Genomic DNA, 22,511 nt, shown 5'->3' with positions numbered 1-22,511 from the left:
CACAGGGTTCTTATAAGTTTATAACACTATATTTGTAATGAGAACATATTACAAGCATACCACTGAAACATGTCATTAAAGTTACAAAAAAATACAGGTTCAAGACTAGTAGGTGGGGCTGTAGTCAAGACCTGTAATCACTATTAGCTAAGTTTATCAAGAACATTAGAATAGTGGAAACTACAGATGACCTATTGGCTTATGCTAGACAGCTCCTCTTTATACCAAACCAAACTCATTCACATACACAGTGCTGTATGTTTAACCATTGCTTGCAACAATCAAGTGATCCCATGTACATGACACTGTATGTTTAACCATTGCTTGCAACAATCCAGCAATCCCACATCAGTGAATGTTTTCACTAATTGTTAAATAATAATCACACTGGTCTGGTCCCCTAATTACTTTTATATAGTACTGAACTAAACAAAAATATTCAAAACATTCATGCAAATATGGAAGTTAAGTATAATTTATTGTTTTATTAAAAAAGTTGTGCCTCTAATTAATGGAATTTCAACCTGAGGTACATTATATTACCCTTAGGGAGGTATTTTGCACTTTTTCAAGAGGTAATGGATAGCATACAGTAAAAAATAAAAAAATACAAGTACTGTATTATAATACAGTACATTTTAGGATCATATAATATATTTAAGAATGAATAAAATAAAATTTTAATACATATCAAGTATCACATAAACATCATATCAAAAAGCTTCATTGATCGAACTCCAAGACAATAACTGGCTTCAGTTACACAAGTGCTATTCAAGTGGGGTAGTGGACCAAAAAGTGGAAAATAGGATAATGGGTCACAATGGTAAAAAATTGGGTAACTGATCAAGGTGAAAAATAGATCATGGGTGAAAATAGGGTAATGAACAGAAAAATGTAGGATACCATATTTAATGTCTGTCACATTATTCTAAACTTCAGTGTACTTAATTTTATTTGCTATTGCCTTGAGTAGAAAATAGGCATTCAAATAATCTTTAATTCATTCAGATGAACAATTCGAAGAAAGTATTACATAAGGCACACAAAATAGAGAAAACCTTATTAATACTTAACATTCCTATAATGTAATATGATTATCATCATCATCATCATTTTTCAAAACCAAATGTTTTCTTGCACTCAAATATTCTTGAATTCAGATTTTTTTTTTTTTTTGGCAAGCATTTTTTTTTCTTCAGTGTAAGGAAGATAGAACCCAAGCAATTCTTTAAAACAAAACTTGCTTCCATATTATTATAAGAACCTTAAACCTTACCATATATACCTCTTATGTGTCGACTTATCTAAGAGGCATAAATTACACCCTCTTTCAACAAATGTTTATAGGTACAAAATCAAAAGTGGCTGCCAATACTATTCCTACATATTTACACCATGTAAAAGTCTAGTCCATTACAAAAGTCAGTCAGAGAGCTTAAAATATCAATCAGTTTTATGTAGATTATATTGCACAACTTTTTTTCCCTTTGGTTATTCGTTACTTCATCTGAAATCGCCAGTTAAAAGTCTCAGGTCAAACCCCATAAGTAAGGCAGTTAATATTTTTGTGCACATAGAACCAGATATGAATTAAAAAAAAAAAAGGATAATACAGTTGGGTTCGTTCTCGACTCACAATCGTGAATTCCGGGTTCAAATCCCAGGGCAGGGCAGAAATAGTTGAGCATGTGTTTGTCATCTTGTTGTGGGGTTGCATCCTGAGGAGGGGGTGGAGAGGGATAGGGGGTGGGTGGGGGTGAGGTTGGTCTTTGATATAAGCCTGACATATATACATATATATAAATATAGACTCCTGGCTGTCTGTCCCTTGACACAATGAATTATTATTATTATTATTATTATTGAATTACAAATAATATAGTTATAAAAATTATAAAATAGAGGAAGTAAATGATTGAAAACATTTTCAGGTTTGAGATTATGTGGCACATATATAACCAATATATATTTATAGATCTTACACCATACATTTCAATGAATATTATTGTTAAGTCACAAAAGATGAATGTAACTCATGGTTCAGAATTTGTAAAATAATAGATATAAAACAGTATCTAAATATAAGCACCAGCAACAGTGAAGAACCACCACACAAGCAGTCCCCATTGTGAAGTGGTAACATACCTGCCTGGTGTTTTGCAAGTGCTTTGGCTTCGGTTCGTATCCTTGCCGGAGGAGAATTTACTGGGTGTCAATCCTTAACTGTAGCCTTTGTTTACCCAACAATGAATGGATACCTGGTTGTTAAACAATTTGGCAGGTCGTATTCTGGAGAAAGTTAGGATTAACCCCTGGGCTGCTCTGGCCCTTAACCACCACACACACTACCACACCACGATACACACTACCACACCACCATATACATTTAAGGACTTGCCCAAAATGCTATGCATGCTAGTGGCTGAACAAGAATGTAAGAACTTTTGTATAGTATGTATGTATGTGTAACATTTATATATACTGTATACATTATATATATATATATATATATATATATATATTACTGTATATTATATATATAAAAATCATGACCCTCCTCAAGGGCCTGAACCTTGGACACCGAGGTAAAATCTGATGACAAATTTGACCCACTTATCTAGCACAACCGATGCAGTCCATGCATTTTTCCATACTGTACTGGAAAATGCCAATTTTGCATTAGCAGTTATTAACTTTTATACCAAGCGCTGAAAAGCTGTGATGATTTCTTTACAAGGGTTGAGCGCAGATTAGTAGACAAGATGTTTGTCTATTCCACAGTTGGCAGTGTGTCTGGCTCTGGTATATGCATTTGTGTGTTTAATAAATATATTTATTATATCCTTAAATCACTGGCGGGAGTGTTAAATAGTAAGTTTTTTTTACAAGTGTTTTATAGAGTTCAGAATGAAAGTTTTTTTTATGGATGTCTCTAAAATGTAACTATCTTTCCATCAAATTTTATTTTTATTTGTGCATTTTTTAACACAGGTACATAACCTTGATGCAAAGCAAGGGCTGTCGGCATCACTGTCATGCAACAAGGAGAAATATCAAAGTCAAATTATAAATATTTGGTTGTTTTAGGTACTTATTTATAATGTTGTTGTTAATCTAGTTATTAACTGTCTTGGCTGTGACAGCTATTTGACTGCCATATAATAGATCCTTATGCAAATGGCTATACTATAGCCATCTGAATGTAATAGATCTGTCACTGTACTATAGATACATAACTGCATATAATAGATCCATCACTGAACTACAGATATTTAACTGCATATAATAGATCTGTCACTGTACTACAAATATCTGATACAAATAATAGATCACTGTACTATACTATCCTCCATAAGTACCATACAAACATTCATATATACAACAATATATATTCACCAAAGAGTAATTTAAAATTTTAACACTACCTGGAGCATCTTGTAACTTATACTGTAGTATAAACAACACTTTTCTCAAACAAAATAATTACCATAATTTGCATTTTTATTATGAAATATTAGATCTGTATGTAAAAGTAAGTGTAGTAATATTCAGGTAAATATATTTATGTTAGTAAGCACATTTGTCACCATTATTACTGGCATCAGTCATCATTACATGATAGGTGATGGAATAAAACTAAATTTGATATGATAGATCTGTAGGCCTATGCAAAAGGAAATCAAATCAAATACAGTACCTGTACTGTATTTACATCAATGTTGGTATGGTGAACTGCAAATTATCACACAGTGATAAACCAGCGACTCAAGAAAGTGCATCTTCCATTGTTTCCATTTTGGTACTGAGCTAATTTGTGACAGCAACTGTTTTTACATTAGTTTTGTGAACTATTTTGTCAAGTGCATCACAATGTAGGCTATAGAATAGACGAATGTAGGACTTCTAATTAGCCAAGCAGTTTAAAGGTTGAAAACCACCACAAAAATGCAATCCTCACATGACAGCTCACACGACGGTCACCGTCGTTAGATGACAATCCTCACACAGGTCAACACATAACAAGAGCCGTAGTTTAATGATAAAGTTACCATTTTGGTTTACCAATTAAGTATCAGGAGGCACCAAGCCAAGAAGACTATCTACCACTGCATAGCAAGATATTCAAAGGGTACTAAATATTGCTCACACACTTTTAAGCTAATTTTTCACATGCCTTGCTGCCAATTGTCATTTTACACAATATTAATTAATAAGGATGGCACTTCACAATATTCATGCACTAAATAAGAATGCCATTAATCAGCTCTGAGTTTAATTATAATAAAATTATATTTACATTGTGTAATACAGCAAATATCAATGCTGAATAAAAGTAAAATTACGGAATGTCTTTAGAATTTAAGTACATTTCTCAAGTCAATAGTGTTTAAGACTTAAATCTGTTCCCAGATGATCAATAAATAACTCCCATTGTTGGGAACAGGAAGCCTGTACAGTACTTATGCTTATCAAGGCCACCCTAGGCCAACTACTGACCTTACCCAGGATGCAACTAGCAACAATCGCCTAATTCCAAGATGCATAATTACTATTAGATGAACACAGGTGAATTGTCAGGGGGGGTGGGGGAGGGGGGGAGGATCATTTTGCTCCTGCTCAAGGATTAAATCTGGGATCCTCCACTGTAAGTCGAGGACATAAACGGCTATACATTTTAGTTTACAAGAAGTTACATTTTACTCCATATGTTTTCTCCGAGTTACAATTTATCAAACACAAATAATTATTCATCTACTAAAACACTGGTTAAACTCTCATTAACCAAATGCACAATTTATAAGATAAAGCACACCATAAATTTTATATAAAATTTTTAATTTATCCCAAAATAAAAACAAAAATATTTAAAATAATTCAAGTCATGTCTTGGTTTTTAACTATATAGTAAATCAGAATTTTTTCTAATAAATGATACTTCATTAATTGCCTATCTTTCCCATGCAACTAATTATAAATTCCTATTATAATAAAAAACGCTTTCAAGATGGGCACAATCATTGTCTCAAAAATTCTCATCTAATATTATACCCAATCTCGTGGATTTTTTAAGACCTCCGTTATCTTGAACTCTGGTGAGCCTGGATCTGGTTGGTGCATGTATTCCCATCGCTGCAAGAAAAAATCCTCCTTAATTGCTTTGTTATTATGTAACTATTTTTGTAATAAGAGTACATTAAATGGCATGTGATTTCCCACTGCTGGTGGCAGAAGGCCTGGCAGGCTTATCAAGGCCTTCCCTATACCACTGATTGACTATTTCTCAGATGCAACCCACAACAGCTGATTAATTCCCAGGTACAGTACTTATTTGCTTCTGTGTGAACAGAGGACTCGGGTGGAAGCAAACATACCCAAACATCTCATTTTTGTGTGGTAGAATCAAATCTGGAATCATCTGGTTGTGAAAATCTGCCAGTACTCACTGGTACCAAGTACCAAAACAATCTAAAGGTGGTACTGATACTGGAACTTATTCAAAAATAGTTTTGTTTGAATCATAAAACAATATCATGCACTAACAGCTATTTTATGATATGCCACCTACAGTATTAGCATTCAATACATAATATAATTAATAATGTGGTATTTTTCACAACAACAACAACACTATATACATGTACAGATAATACTGTACATGTATACTAAAACAGGAGTGGGCAAACTTTTCAAGTGTGCGTGTCAAAATCGCCAAATCTTAGATGCAAAATTTTCTCGCATTCCAACCAAAATTTTGGAGAATATATTATTATTTTGGTCTTTTTAAGTATTGGGAGACCCTTTCAAATAAACTAATATCACACTAGAATGGCCAAATCAAATAATATTCTAAGAGTGTTTATTGTAAATCATGTAAGATTGAATGAATGTAAAATTTTGTAACAATATTGACTGGCCTTTAAATGTAGCAATTTTTAACAACAAAAAATAAACAATAATTCTGTTTTTTTTTTATCACACCAATCAGCCATAAGTTTTCAAGTTTTTCCAATTGATTACAGTGGACAATCTCATAATTGTTTTACTTAGTTAGAGAAAAAAAACAAAAACAACATTGAATAATGAAACGCCATTTTCTGGGTGAGTCCCGGAGGCTCTCCGGAGCTATCCAGACTGAATGGATATGTACATCTTTCTGGAGTTAGTCAATGAATGGAGTTCTTGCCTACCGGGGACAACGACCCAGAACCTGGTCCCCCTCTAGAGAGGCACGAGGATCAATGGCCTATAGAGACCCCCCTGTGGTTGGGGGCATTCTATGTCTCCCATCGACCGGGGCAGGCACCCAGAAAGGTAGGCGCCCCAAAACAAACCCATATTCTAGTAAAATTATTGCGTCCGAAAGCCGAACAGGAGGACAGAACTCCCCAAACGAAAATTAGCAAACTAGCATGACGTCATCATGTCGCCGCGCCACTGTCTGCGCAACCCCCCTCCCCGGGAGGAGGAAGGGGGAGCCACAGACCCGTCCGCTAGCAACCCAACCATCAGTTCTTAGGCTGGAACCGAACAAAACGACCACCAGGACCAAAGGAACAGAAACCCCTGCGCCGGAGGAGAGCATGAAGCTCCCCGACCCGGCCCCCAGAGGCCAATGCCAACAGGAAAAAAAAGAGCTTTAGAAAACTAATCCCGAACGGAAGGGGCCACAACAAACCGAGGAGAAGAGAGAAACGAGAGCACCCGGTCCAAAAACCAGGACAGCTTAGGAGGCCGTTCGAAGTCGTCCTGGGGGAGTCCCGTCGGCTCCCTGGATCTATCCAGGCTGAATGGATGTGTACTGTATATCTTTCTGGCATCAGTCAATGCATGGAGTTCTTGCCTACCAGGGACCACGAGCCAGAACCTGGCACCCCTCTAGAGAGGCACAAGGAACAATGGCCTATAGAACCCCCCCCCCCCTCCTGTGGTTGGGAGCATTCTATATCTGCCATCGACTGGGACAGACACCCAGAAAGGTAGGCGCCCCAAAACAAGTCCCTATTCTGGTAAAAGTATTGCGAACAAAAGCTGAACAGGTGGACAGAACTCCCCAAATGAAAATTAACAAACTAGCATGACGTCTAACACAATTATCACACATTTGCAAGTACAGGGTGTAGGAACAAAGCAAGTTAATAAAAATCAAATCGAACTGGAAAATGGTGTATTTTTGCACATAATTTATTGCAAGCATTAGTGACGGTCTAATATGGCATCATTATTTTTGCCAAGTAAAGCATTTTAATTTTGTATTATCTGTATAGAGATTAACACTAACAACTGATAAAAAATTGTATGTACTTTATATAATTATTTTACAATCCCATGAATCACACACTTCAGATACTGTACAGTACTTACCGCCGTTAGGGGAAGAGACATGAGTATACTTTCAATACGAGCATGTGGTGTTGCAAACCCAAACTTGGTCCCACGGTCATATACTAGATTGAACTCTACATAGCGGCCTCGTCGCAATAACTGCCATCGTCGTTCTGCCTCTGAGACTGCATCATTTTTGTGTTTTTTCACTGACATTTGAAGAAACAATATACATTTAGATAGTTTTTAAATACATTTATTAAAACTAAGCAATCTTGTTTTACATAAATTATTCTTTCAAAAGTGCATATGTAAATTTTTTGCCAGGCAAAGAGTTTGAAAGAGAATTATTACCTATTTTACAGATTGATGGAACTTACCCAAAGGAATATATGAGGGAATTACAGCCTCTGCACAGTCCTTTACAAAATTAAACACATCACCAGGATTGTCAGCTTCTAAATCATCAAAGAAAATACCGCCAACACCTCGTCTCTCTCCTGTTGGGTTCAGAATACGATTTTGTATCAAGATAGTAAATTAACCTCAATATGTACTTAGATTCTTCATTATTATTATTTAGATTAGCACAAAATTTAATACAGTATTAAATTACAATTTGGAGAATGCTTTAATTCCTGTTGTTAGGGACAGGAAGCCTGTACTTATATATATCAGGCTTATCCCGATTCACCCAGATCAACTACTATCCTTCTGCAGGATGCAACCCACAACAGTTGCCTAACTCCAGGGTACTTATTTTACTGCTAGTTAAACATGGGTATCATGTGAAAGGAAACATGCCCAACCATTTCCGTCCTCCCAGAGGATTGAATCCTCTGGGATTCAATCGCAGTCCCTCAGTTTTGAGTCGAGAGTGAAGATTACAATGCCACAGAACCCATGCATCATGGGAAGTCACTTACCCCTATACTGGATGTGGAAGTAGTCATCACACCACTTCTTATAATTTGGATAGTACTGAGGATCATGGCGGTCACATGCTGATTTTAGGGCACTGTGAAAGTGCTTTACGTCACCCTCATTGAGGTAATATGGGGTCAGGTCTGTGCCACCTCCAAACCACCACTAATTTGGAGAAAAAATAGAGATACTGTATATAAATATATTTTTATGCAGAACAGGTTTTTTTAATCCAAAAGAAAAAATTTCCTTTAAATCAATAATGTGTGGGTATACTTTCTAAAAGTATATTTAATTTTAAAACCTACATGCTTATTGTTTCCATCCTCATCTTGCATTTCGAAGTATCTATAGTTAAAATGAATGGTGGGAACATGAGGGTTGCGAGGATGTATCACAGAACTAATCCCAGCAGCGAAGAATGTAAACTGCTTGTCTTCGGGCAGTTCTTTACCTCTGCAATAATATATATATGTATATAAATTACAAATACTGTACACAGCAGTATATATTAAAATTTAAACAATACCAAATATATTAAAGACTCAATGAAAATAATAAGTATTATTTGAGAATCACACCAAAAATCTTCTAACACTTTACAACAAGATTCTGTGACAAAAACAGTTGATTTTTGTGAGTGGAAATAAACAAAGCAAATGCTATCACACTACAGGCTATGACTCAAACAAATGTGAGGAAATTATATAGTACAGTACATGTCTTATACTGTTAAAAATTTGCATTCTTGGCAAATTCTGTGTTTTCTTTTATCAACTTCATATTATGGTAACTCAAAATAAAGCTTTAAAAAGGACCTATCTCAGCATACCAATCAACTTATTCCCTGAGGTAAAAATGCACTGTATCAAGACAGAATAATATATATATATTTATACTGTATAGTGGAACCTCGGTCTACGAATGTCCGAGTACGAGTTTTTCGGTGTATGACGTCAATTTTGTCATAAAATTTGACCCAGTGTACAGCGTTTGCTCCAGAGTACGACTCTTTTGTTGATACTTGGATGGGTCAGGCACATAGATTCTGCTGGGCATGCACTGATTGTGCACGCTCAGTTTACCAGTGTATCCTGCCTAGTGATGACCATGCTTGAATTCTTTGTGAAGAATTTCATTGTTTTTCTGCTGTTTTGGTTTCTGAACAGAAAAGTTCTATGGGTCCTCATGTTGTGATATATAATAGAAAGAACTGCAAAGTTTTGCTGAAAAGACTCGCCCAGATAAAGCTATAGCAGGCCGTTGCATTAACCTTTTTAATGACAATGTGATGTCTCACTACAGACAAGTGTTAAAATGTAGGGAAAACTGATGTCCATGTCCATTCTTAGTGAGACAAACAACTAATGAGCCACAACCAGGTCCTAGTGGTATGCCTACAAAATGTAGGAGAGAGTACCCCAGAAATGTTATCACTGCTTGATGTTAAATGAAAAGGGGACCTGCCTTCTAAACACTAACACCTCTCCTCCCCCCCCCCCCCCCACCCCTTCTCACCGTCTTTCATACGTCAACAAGAGTCCTCAATAAAGGTAAAGTCTAGTAAAAAATATGAGTAGTATTCTGTATAAAATGTACTTTTAAATTAATATTTTTGGATGTGTGGAACAGATTAATTATATTTACATTACTATATTCCTCATGGGAAAATCTCTTTGGTGTATGAATATTTGGTTTACGATCTATCTCTTGGAATGGATTAAATTCATAAACCAAGATTCCATTGTATATATTTATTTATTATATTTCGTTCCTGGTGTGGATTTAGGTTTTCTGTGCATCATTTAGGGTCCAGAAACAGTGTTTGAAATGATCTTTATAATGGTAGTGTGTGAAGGTGTTCCTGCATAACAGTTCGTGAACCGGCATGCAACCCAGCACATTCTTACCCTTGACATGAATCAAATGTAATAGCTCTGATAAAGTATTTTGAAAGGAAAAATATTGACTTGATAATATAGTATTCTAATTACTATTCTGTAGTTTGTGAAGAGTGAATTAAAATAATGAGTATGTAATGGAGATACAAAATGTGATCAAAATATTGCTCAGATGTATATTTGAGGGGGGAGGGGGGATATATGTGGCCCTAGGAATAATTACCTTGCCCTCATACTAGCTTGCAGCTGTTTAGAGAGCGGGGCTGACATAACTGTGATGTTTACACCAGCCTTCTCAAACGTCTCGGAATCCTGCAGGACACAGGTTATACCTCCACCTTCGCTGGGATTGTGACGCCTCCATCTATCAACAGTGAACTTTGTCTGTTTCCCATCCTCTTGCTCTAATGCATGGCAAAACTCTGACTAGAAACAGACAGGAATTATTTATTTATGTGTGGGATTAACAAGCTGGTTATTCATATTTAACAATTATTTGGGTGGGGTTAACCAACTCAAAATTCTAAAAAAATATTCAAAATTGTATTAAAATACTATATGTGATGCAAAAGAGTTTAATACATCTAGCTAACTGTTAATGTATAAATAAAAATAACTAAGCCAAAAGTAACTAATTAAACAAATTTGAACAATGTGTAGGCCTTAGTTCTCACCTGAATTCTCATAATAAGCAATTCCATCTTAGTTTTCATATCATTTGGGTTTCCCTCTAAAATACTCAGCTCTGTAACAGGTTCTGCCATGAAAGAAGAGGTATCTAAGGTAGCACATTTCTGGGCAGCGTCAACACGTCTACTATAAGACGAGTAAAGGAAAACTCCTCCTGATGCAAACAGTGTTGCTGTTATGTACCTGAAAGAATTACATTTTGTTTCATATTTCTTGAACACATTGATTGTGCATGGTTTACATTAGGTGTCATTGGTATGCACACAGAAAAATAGTATATAAAACTAAGTATTTGTCTTCTTATATTGTTAAGAACCATGCTCTGAGCATAGGAAAAATGTCCCCAAGATCATTTCAGTTTTCAAGATGGCAGATGTTTATTGGAGGCCACCAATTCCAATTGTTAACACTATGTACCCATAGGAGCGGCAATGTACCAACTAATATGCACACATAACCATACATGCACTCAGAGTTAGTATAGTCTGCCCGTGACTTAAAAAAAAAATTGGCCCGTGTCAAAAAAAAATCACGATTCATGATTTGACCTACAAACCTCAGAATTTCGCAATACATTGCCTGTCTTAGCGAGTTTTCTTGCATTTTGATTTGTACCAAAAATCATTGAATTTAGCAATATTTTGACGTTTTTCAATCGTAGACCAAGCAGCTGCAACATGCCTAGAAGCTGCAACATCATCACATGACACTGCCAACTTAAGAGCTGTAGCAGCTCCCCATGCAGATGACCTCCTATTAGCAAACCCCATATCAGCAACTGGCACACGTCTCACACCGCAAGCCCTCCGAATTGCTGTGGCTTTCTGCCTTGCGGCCGCAATCCACACCGAATATAGGTGTATTTACGGCGAGGCAGTGGCCGACAGGTACAGTGGGCATGGCCTGCTCTGCCAAAGCACAGGAGGATGGCATGCAAGACACAGCGAGGTAAATAACATTATTAAGAGGAGCCTCACCACAGCCGGTTGTCCAGCAGAGAGAGAGAACCTCATTACCTAATGACCTGCAACTCTGACAAGCCTATCAGTCACCCAGACGGGATCACAGTGAACCCCTGGAAGGATGGTTCCGGGGACGCTAAGCCCCGGAAGCACCTCAAGGTATGGTAGATAGTTGGTGTGGGACTACACATGCATTTCAACTTTAGCCAACACCTATGTGGACTATGTATTGCTTCAGTGGTTGGTGCTGCCAATCATCGAGAAGCAGCCAAGTCTCGTAAATACTGATAGAGATCTTGATCACCACTACAATTTTGTCCCCATTGCCTCAGATACACCTGGTGCCTGGAGTAAAAGTGCTGCTAGTTTTTTGAAGGAGCTGGGTTCTAAGCTAACTGAAACAACTAGAAACTCTAGAGCCGCCAGTTTCCTCTTTCAGTGCCTTAGTGTGGTGATCCAGAGAGAAAATACACACTGCATCCATGGTTCCTGCCCACCATCCGAGGAGCTGAAGGAACTAGACAACTTGTGACAAGTAGCCTTGTATCTTGCATGTAACCATTGTTCTAACCCTTTTTGTGTAATGAAGTTTTAAATAAAATAAAATGCCAAAATATAAAAAATAGAGTGTGTATGTGTGTCTGAATTTTTATGTCATATCTGTATATCTGTGTGTGTGTATTTTATATAATATATATATTATATATATATATTATATATATATATATATATATATATATATAATATATATATATATATATATATATATATATATATATATATATATATATATATATATATATATATAAAATGTATACTGTATTTTAAAAACTAAATTCATAAATTCTGTATATAAATTGCCTAATACACACCCAGCAAAATATTGATACAGTACTATATTAACACTGCAGTAAACAAATTATTTATTTTCTATGCACATACAGAGCAATCATTATCATTATTAAACACAATAAACTAGTATGAAGATACTAATACAGTACTCTAATACTATGAATAATATTATCATTTTACCTGCTGCTTTTTGCTGCTCTTGGTGTCTGGACGGCTGCCACGGTTCCGAAGACACGGACAGCACCTCTAATAATGTTGGATGCCATTACCCTTATATGAGCTCCTCCTCACGAATGATTTTTTACGTCATATATCTGAATAATTTGTTATGAGTTATATACAACACTACACTATTGCATTATGTGAGCAAGTCATTATTTTGTCCAAATTGTTAATCAAATTATAATAAAAGATGGATTAAGCCTCCATAATACTGCTACTTATATGTATGTTACTTATGTTCATGTTATATTTCATATTTAAATACAAATACTGCAATACATTTTTGGAAAAACAAGGAGTTTGAATAGTAACAGATGTTTATCATTAAAATGATACCACAATAAAATACTGTATGTTTAATGTTGATTTAGATATTACTGTAATACAAATAGGACCTGAAGGTGGCTGGATTTACACTGTGCACCAGGTGCTCGGCTACCCGAATGCAGAAAATTTAGCTCGGTAATCACATCACCCATTTGCAGAGTAATTTCACCACTACATTTCATTTCACCAAACATGTATTCTATGTGATGATCTATATTATACCCACTAGCTTTTCAACACTTGTGCACGATTCCTATTGAATTATACAACATGACAGAAATACTGAGAACAGTCCATTGGGCCCTGGACTATTTGGATATAGATTCACGGGGCACCGAGCTCAAGGATGTGTATGCAGTAGAATAAAATTTGATAATGTTAACCTGCCTGCAAAAAAAAAAAAAAATCATGATCCTGTATCTAAATAGTGTAGTGCATAAGTGTATCACATGGGCCTATATCCAATAATTAAATCTGACAAATGATGTTTGGAGAGTGGACCATATCAAAGTGTGTTCAGTACCCTTTCAGGAGTAATTTGCAATGCTCTGAATAATGGTTGCCCATTATTGTGAATGGGAAATATTTTAGGATTATCAAGGTCTCCCAGCCCAACTACTGACCTTTCCCAGCATACAAACCAAAACAGTTCATTAACTCTCAGCTATCTATTTACTGCTAGATGAATCTAACCCTGTCCATGGAGGACAGAAGAAAATGTATATATGCTGGTTAGCATTGTAAATGTGTGGCCACGTTTGTGGTAGAAAATAAAAAAAAAAACTGCTAGATGAACAAAGGCATCAGGTGTAATGAAACATGCTCAAAACGTTTTGCCTTGCCTGGGAGCTGTACACAGGTCCAATCAGTTGTGACCCAACTTTGATAATCACTGTGATACTCTTACCTAACAATTAATTACCTAACTCTTACTCTTACCTAACTCTTACCTAACGATACTCTTACTTATGATTAATGCATCCAGAAGCTCTATAAAGGTGTGGAAAACTGAATGAAGAAAGTTGTACAAGGAACAACATATGTCATTCCAACATGCATACAGTTTATGCATGTTGTATTCAGGATTTTGGAGCACTCCATGATTTGGATATAAGACCAAAGGGGCACTGTGCAATTTGAATATAGAACCATGACCTGCTGCACTATTTGGATGTAGTATAAAAAATGTGATGTGGTTGACATTGTATGAGCAACAATGGTAACTGCTCATCGTGTAACCAAAAAGCACAGTATCCCATGGTCCAGTATCAAAATTACACATATCCATATAGGCTTGTATTCATCGTATTAGCAATCTTTAATTAGGGTCAGGTTAATTATTCAAATGAGTCATGAATTTCTCATGAAAAAGCACTGCACATTCTCTGATATGGTCTACTTGACAATGATGTCTGTTGATACCGTATTATTTATTTATTTTATTTATTTATATATACAAGAGTTCTTACATTTTAGTACAGTCACTAGTACGCGTAGCGTTTCAGGCAAAACGCTACGCGTACTACTACAATGTTGTTAGAATCTAAGAGGCTACAGCAGATGAGGCCTGTGTAATGTCATAAAGTCCCGACAAAATACTGAATGATCATCCCAAAAGTACGACTTTTCATTACATCAGGTGGTTAAACTAGGAGTCTTCAAAGATTAGTGCAGTTCGGTCCATTCTCAACTGACACTCAAGAATTCTGGGTTCAAAGCCCAGGCAAGACAGAAATAGTTGGGCATGTTTCCTTTCACTTAATGGCTCTGTTCACCTAGCAGTGAATAGGTGCCCAGGTATTAGTCAACTGTTAGGAGTTACATCCTGGAAATGATCTTTACTGCCATAAAACAGTAAATATAAAAGTTCATGATAAACACTTTCTTTGCTAACCTATATTAATCCCTTCATAATTAAACGCCTATCTTTGTAATCACTGATTAAACTGCAGGCTTAGAAATGGCTTCTCACCTATCCCACGCCTCCAAAATATAGTCCCCCTTATGGTAGGTCTTGCAATGTGGAGAGTTGCAGGAGGCCGGCTGGGTGTCCTCTCACATGGTGCATACGTGCGCCTTAAGACGTTCCTCAGTCGTGGAAACGTCAATTGCCACACAGTAGAAAGTCTCCTCCAAGAGAGAAAATCTTCCACTGAGTTCCGTCGTCTTCCTTATAACATAACCCGTTTTTACCTACACCTATATCCAGAATCTTTATGAACTGGAGTTTTTTGTTTATATGTTTTCATGTCATAAATTCACAGAATAAAAAGTTTAAGATGAGAAAGATGTTAATTTAAGAATGAATACTGTTAACTGTTCGTTATATATCGAAAAAATGCATTATTCATGGGTTGTTTTATGTCCTGTTATCAGCTGGAAGCTTGCCACGTGTAGCTTTTGTCTCAGCTGATTATTATTATTATTATTATTATTATTATTATTATTGTTGTTGTTGTTGTTGTTGTTGTTGTTGTTGTTTTATATATATATATATATATATATATATATATATATATATATATATATATATATATATATATATATATATATATATATATATATTTATTTTTGTGAGGGTACCACCTCTGGTGCCAATGTGGGGACCCATAGCCTCGGAGAAGAAAATAAAAAGTATTCAGAGGAGACCTTGTGGTTTCTCACTGAACACTAATATTATCTTCTCCTACCACCCCCATTCTTTTGTATGTACACATATATATTTACTTATATATATATATATATATATATATATATATATATATATATATATATATATATATATATATATATATATATATATATATATATATATATAATATATATATATATATATATATATATATATATATATATATATATATATATATACTTACTCAATATTACAACCCCAATGTAAGACTATTAACAGTTAAAATCTTCTAGTTAACAAGGCATATAGTTATTAAATGAAGTTGAGTGATGGACATAATCTTGGCTTCATAAGAACGACGCCCGCCAGTGTTTACACTTAGTATCTGACGGCCCACAAACATGGTCGAACGCACAAAACACTTTACTGTGGCCAGTTTTTGGGTAGACTCCTATTACATTTACTGTGTGATAGTTATACTTATATATAATAATATGTATTAAGAGTAAACGCTTAACATGTAATATTAATTAATAAAAACAAAGTCAGAAGCTACACGCCTGTCTCTCCATGTCTTATGTGTTAATTTTGGGCGCTCTTGTACTTGTGCGCTAGCTGGCGTTCACAACTGATCTCGCCTGCAAGGACTAGATTTAGTTAAAATTCAAATGTTTATTCAGGTAAAGTAGATACATACAAGGGGTGATACAAATATTGCTGAATTTATAGATAGAGCTAGTACATACAATTCCTAAAGCCACTATTACGCAAAGCGTTTCAGGCAGGAAAAACACTAAAGACTAAAACTTAATACTAATTGAGCTTAAAGTATAAAATGTGTTGAGACAATATAAAAATTAGAAAGGGGAAACATGGCAGAAAAACGCCAAATATACAATTTGGTCGACAAACAGCATTGTTTAAAAATAACAGACATGGGTTGACATTATAAGGGTAAGGTAGGTTACAGGGAGTTAATTAGGTAGTCCTTAGTTTTATACATATATATAATACACATGAGAGGATGTGCAGTGACTTAATATCTAACATATTCAGAGATTTCAGTAGGGGTACTGAGTGATGTCTGGGGCCAGAGTTGGATTACATATTAACATAGACAAGGATTTACTCCAAAAATATATTATTTTTGCAATGTTAAATGGGATTCTTGTACTGTGATTTGTGCAATTTGTACTCACTGAATTTGTGAGTTCCTTGACGGACTTGAAGAAGAGGGGGCAGAAATAGCCTAAGCTACTCTATCCCTTTGAGATGTATTTTTTCTTGTATCAATAAACATACTTGAACTTGAACTTGAGAATTCAACACCCATGTCAGAAGATATTTAGAAAAATTGTATAACTCCCTTTCCATAAAACTCTATTACAAAATTCACTATGAGCTCTTTATAATGGCAAAATTTAGCCATTTTGTGTAACAACTGTTATAATCTCATACATTTAATAATCATAGTAATCGAAATATTCATATTTTATATATACAAGAGATGAAACAGTAAGCCATAAGCTAGATCTGTGTGTCGCTCCTGAGAACGTCGATAAGGAGACGAACATTTAGCAAATACCTTCCTGTGATTGGCTGTTGCTGGGAATGCCAACACTCTTTCTATAAATTATATGCAAACTAAGAAATAAGTCTTTTTGCACAGCAATCTCTTTATTTCAAACACAACCTCTTCGTTATGTACAAGACAGAAATTTCCATCTAACTGAATAATCGAGTTCAATAATAAAACGGAGCATTGTATCATCGATATTATTTGCGTGAGGCAACCCCCACTGATGACGTCACAAGTAAAGTAGCCAGCCCATGTTTCTGTTACATCCTGCAGTATTTAATTATCACTTTATTAATGCTTATAAATACTTAACCCTTCACTTTTTAGGTCGATTAAAGTTGAAACTGAATATCATAAGCAAGGATGGTGTGCTGAATAAAGATGATTTATTAAGTGGATGGAGCCTTTACCTGATCCCTTCCTGTGATTGGCTGTTGTGCGAATGTCAACAAAGAATATCTACCAATGAAATGCCATTTATTATGCACGCCATACCATTTGGGGGCGGAGCTTGGAACCTCCTACCCGAGCACAACAACCCGCCTTATGGGTTGCTGTTTGGCTATTTATAGTGCGTTGGAAAAAAAAGAGATGGCGCTAGTTGTATTTTGTGGGGTAATTTGCTATAAGTGTAATTTGATGTCAACAGATGGCGTAAGCTGTATCTTATGGCTACTATTGACCGGCCATTTGATAGTGTTCTCTTTTGCCGACAGATGGCATCAGCTGTATCATTATTACTTCCGAATTCCCTTTAAACACTGATCTACAAATCCCTTGGCTTATGATAAGGTTTTATACAATTTATGATAAGTATCCCTTTGTATTAGATAACTGGAGTTCCGCAATTACTTTTATTTATCAACTGTTCAGGATATAAATAAATAAATAAATAAATAAATGTTTATTCAGGTAAAGTACATACATACAAGAGGTTTTACAGAAATTGATAGATTTATAGATAGAGCTGGTACATACAATGTCTAAAGCCACTATTACGCAAAGCGTTTCGGGAAGGAAAAACATTAAAGACTAAAACTTAATACTAATTGAGATTAAAGTATAAAATGTGTTGAGAATAAATATAAATAAAAATAAAAAAGGGGGGAACATTGCAGAAAAAGCAGCACAAATACAATTAGATCGACAAAGAGCGTTGTTAAAAAAAACAGACATGGGTTGACAATATATTTATTATTTATTTATTTATTTATTTATATATATACAAGAAGGTACATTGGGTTTGTGAGAATACATTGAATAGTACAGTATTTACAGTCTTGTAAAGCCACTAGTTATAGGGGTAAGGTAGGTTACAGGGAATTTATTAGGTAGTGCTTAGTTTTTATCTTAAACTGGTTGAGAGAGGTACAGTCTTTAACATGATTGGGAAGGTCATTCCACATTCTGGGTCCCTTGATTTGTAGAGCATTTCTAGTTTGATTAAGTCGTACTCTTGGAATATCAAAACTGTATTTGTTTCTGGTGTGGTGCTCATGGGTTCTGCTACAACCTTCAATGAAGCATTTGAGGTCAGGATTGGCATTACAATTCAGCGTTTTATATATGTATAATACACGTGAGAGAATGTGCAGTGACTTAATATCTAACATATTCAGAGATTTGAGTAGGGGTACCGAGTGATGTCTGGGGCCAGAGTTGGATATTGTCCTAATAGCAGCTTTGTGTTGAGTAATTAGAGGACGTAAATGATTTTGGGTAGTAGAACCCCAAGCACAAATACCATAGTTGAGATATGGATAGATGAGGGAGTAATAGAGCGTCACCAGGGCAGGGCGAGGTACATAATATCTGATCTTAGAAAGAATGCCAACAGTTTTTGAAACTTTTTTTGATATATTTAGAATGTGTCCCTGGAAATTCAGCTTGTGGTCAATGAGAACGCCAAGGAATTTGCCATCTATTTTGTTGCAAATTTGGGTATTGTTTATCATGAGATTTATTTGATTAGAGGATTTATTGCCAAACAGAATATAGAAAGTTTTGTCAATGTTAAGGGTGAGTTTGTTGGCAGTTAGCCAAAGATGAACTTTATTTAGCTCAGTATTCACTGTGGCATTTAGAGCAAGGGGGTCAGGACTGGAGTTAATGAAGGTTGTGTCGTCAGTAAATAGAATTGGTTTGAGGTGTTGGGAGGCATTTGGAAGGTCATTAATGTAGATGAGAAAGAGGAGAGGGCCAAGTATGCTTCCCTGAGGAACACCAATGTTGATGGGTAGGGTGGGAGAAATTGAATTATTCACAGAAACATTCTGGAGCCTGTCAGTAAGGTAGGATTTGTGGTATTGCAGGGAGTGTCCTCTGACTCTATAATGATGTAACTTAAGAAGAAGGTTTTGGTGGTTGACTGTCAAAAGCCTTACGCAGGTCCACAAATAACCCAACAGGGAACTCATTTTTATCAAGAGCTGCATGTATCAAGTTAATCATACAAATAAGTGCATCGTTAGTGCTTTTTTTGGGTCTGAAGCCATATTGACAAGAGCTAAGTATATTGTGTTTGGCTAGATAAGAGTAAAGCTGCTTGTAGATAAGTTTTTCAAATAGTTTAGACAAGTTTGGCAGAATTGATATAGGTCTGAAGTTGTTAACATCAGTGGGATCACCACATTTGTGGACAGGGGTTATTACTCTCGCTTTTTTTAGAATATCTGGAAAGGTTTGGAGTTCAAGTGACTTGTTGAAGAGCAATGCATTGGCAGGAACTAAAAATCTGGAGGCTTTTTTTGTAAATAAGAGTTGGTATCTCCTCAAGGGCACTAGACTTGGTTTTAAGGGAAAGAATTATGTCAGTAACATCAGTGGAATTAGTAGGCATTAGGTACAGAGACTGTGGATAGTTACCTGTAAGATAGTCCTGAATATTAGTACTGGAAGATGGAATATCATTTGCAAGGGATGACCCAATGGAAGAGAAGAAGCTATTGAACTCAAAAGCAGTGTTAGAGGCTGAAAGCAGACCATCATTATTTGACAGGAGTATTGGTTTGTTATTTAAAATCTTCTTTGATCCCAATATTTGTGAAATTGTGCTCCAAGTTTTCTTAATGTTGCCCTCTGTGTGAGTAAATTTATCTTCGTAGTATTTAATTTTCTCTTCTAATTATTTTAGATAGCAATGATGAGTAATTCTTTGAAAATTCTTTGGAGACGATTCCTAACCTATATTTCTTCTCAAGGTTATGTTTTTTATTAATGGATTTAAGTATCCCCTTTGTAAGCTAAGGATTGTTTAGCCTTTTAGTTGTGACTTGTTTCGTTAGCATAGGACAGTGGGTGTTATAAAGGCTGAGAGTTTTTTGAAGAAAAGATTGCACTGCACCCTCCGTCACTATGTGATGGAGTGCGAAAAGATACGTGAATTTAGAGACAATTCTATAACCAATGTTCCAGCGATGTGTAAATATTTCATTCAAAATGATCTGCTATCAGAAATTTTAGCCAAATATCCCCAGCTTGCTAACTGTAGGTAGTAACTAAGTGATTGTAACCTATCCACCGCTGTCCACTGGATGGGGGGCGGTGTGCAGGACAAACATAAATTGTGACACTAGCTCTCCACATATGTCAGTTGCTTAATTTAGAACCTGTACTTGAGGTCGATCTCGAACCCATTGTTGATGTGACGACTTAATTGAATTTTGTAACTAGCTCATCAAGATTGTAACTTGCTTAGCTTAATGAATTGTGGGGTTCAGTCCCTGAGCCCATTATGTGCCTCTGTAACCCTTTCCACTACCGCCCACAAGATGGGTATGGGGTGCATAATAAATTAACTAAACTAAACTAATTAGGATTGTCCCCTATGTTACCTAATTCGGACTCCCAATGGACATTAGCAGCAGCAGCTATAAAACTGCCTATGGCAGTTTCATTGTGCAGCCTAAAGCTTATCTCCCTTGTCTCTAGAGGTGGATTGTTAATGTTAGTTAGGAGAAATGTGGGGTAATGGTCTATAGTGCTATCGACGATTATCCCTGAAGTAAGCGGAGAGGTTATGTTGGTCCAGATGTGATCAAGAGCCGTGGCAGTACTATGAGTGACTTAGTGGAGGTGACTTAGGCAGGTCTAGTGATTAAGGGTATGAGGAAGCAGGAATTCATACAGTTGAGGAAGCTGGCAGCAGTAGGGTGTTCAGGCTCGCAGAAATCAATATTAATGTCCCCTGCGATAATTAGATGGTTTTTGTTCAGTCTGTTATCTAGTATTAGATTTTTAAGGTTAAAGTTGAATTCGGACACATCAGTGCTAGGAATTCTATAGACTGCTCCTACAGTCAGGACAGACTCAGCTCCCTTGACTCTGAAACTGGCGAAGATATACTCCCCACAGTAGTCTCTAGTTCTAATTTTTTTTGTTTTTTTGAGATATATACAAGAGTTATTACATTCTTGTACAGCCACTAGTACGCGTAGCGTTTCGGGCAAGTCCTTAATCCTATTGTCCCTGGAATACGATCCCCTGCCGCGAAGAATCGTTTTTTCATCCAAGTACACATTTTACTGTTGCGTTAAACAGAGGCTACAGTTAAGGAATTGCGCCCAGTAAATCCTCCCCGGCCAGGATACGAACCCATGACATAGCGCTCGCGGAACGCCAGGCGAGTCTTCTTGGTGATAGTAAAGAGCAGTACCACCACCTCTCTGAATTGGACGACAGTTGTGAATTGCTGAGTAGTTTGGCATGTTAAAGAGTTGAGTAGTATCCTCTTTTAACCACGTTTCAGTAAGTATAATAAAAGATAATTTGTTTTCATAATCATAAAAGAGAATTTATTCATTATCTTAACTTATTATCAACTTCTTCTTTATGTAGTCCTCCGTGGTGCAGTGGAAAGACACTCGTCCTCACTTCGCGAGCGCTTTGGTCTGGGTTCTTATCCTGGCAGGGGAGGATTGACTGGGCACCAATCCTTAACTGTGCGCCTCTGTTCACCCAGCAGTGAACGATGGTTGTTAAACGATTTGGCGGGTCGTGCATTATATAGCACTTTAACCCAATATATTATATGCATTATATAACCCTTAAACTCAATATATGTATTCATAAAATGTACGCGTAATAGAGGTAATTTG

The 22,511-nt window shown here is 36.0% G+C and overlaps 1 protein-coding gene across 1 annotated transcript; it reads right to left on the bottom strand.

The window, feature by feature from the left end:
• Positions 1 to 2,957: 2,957 nt before the first annotated feature.
• On the bottom strand, positions 2,958 to 15,379 carry Coprox (oxygen-dependent coproporphyrinogen-III oxidase). Its single transcript, XM_045764458.2, has 9 exons — positions 15,177 to 15,379; positions 12,836 to 12,969; positions 10,826 to 11,024; positions 10,375 to 10,577; positions 8,559 to 8,706; positions 8,253 to 8,415; positions 7,707 to 7,826; positions 7,366 to 7,535; positions 2,958 to 5,133 (listed from the first exon to the last, which is right to left on the bottom strand). Exons 2-9 carry the CDS (start codon positions 12,919 to 12,921, stop codon positions 5,047 to 5,049), a joined length of 1,176 nt encoding a protein of 391 aa, XP_045620414.1. The 5' UTR covers positions 12,922 to 12,969; positions 15,177 to 15,379; the 3' UTR covers positions 2,958 to 5,046.
• Between the last annotated feature and the right edge of the window lie 7,132 nt (positions 15,380 to 22,511).

The sequence above is a fragment of the Procambarus clarkii genome, chromosome 75 (genome assembly GCF_040958095.1).
Source record: "Procambarus clarkii isolate CNS0578487 chromosome 75, FALCON_Pclarkii_2.0, whole genome shotgun sequence".
Taxonomy (NCBI): domain Eukaryota; kingdom Metazoa; phylum Arthropoda; class Malacostraca; order Decapoda; family Cambaridae; genus Procambarus; species Procambarus clarkii.
This window is presented reverse-complemented; position numbering and strand designations above follow the sequence as displayed.

Excerpts from the sequence above, each read along its gene's own strand:
- Coprox (XM_045764458.2), bottom strand. The coding sequence starts at position 12,921 with ATGGCATCCAACATTATTAGAGGTGCTGTCCGTGTCTTCGGAACCGTG. Across the intron at positions 8,416-8,558 it reads AGGATGGAAACAATAAGCAT|TGGTGGTTTGGAGGTGGCAC; the intron begins GTAGGTTTTAAA and ends TCTCCAAATTAG. Across the intron at positions 7,536-7,706 it reads TCCCTCATATATTCCTTTGG|TGAAAAAACACAAAAATGAT; the intron begins GTAAGTTCCATC and ends TTCAAATGTCAG.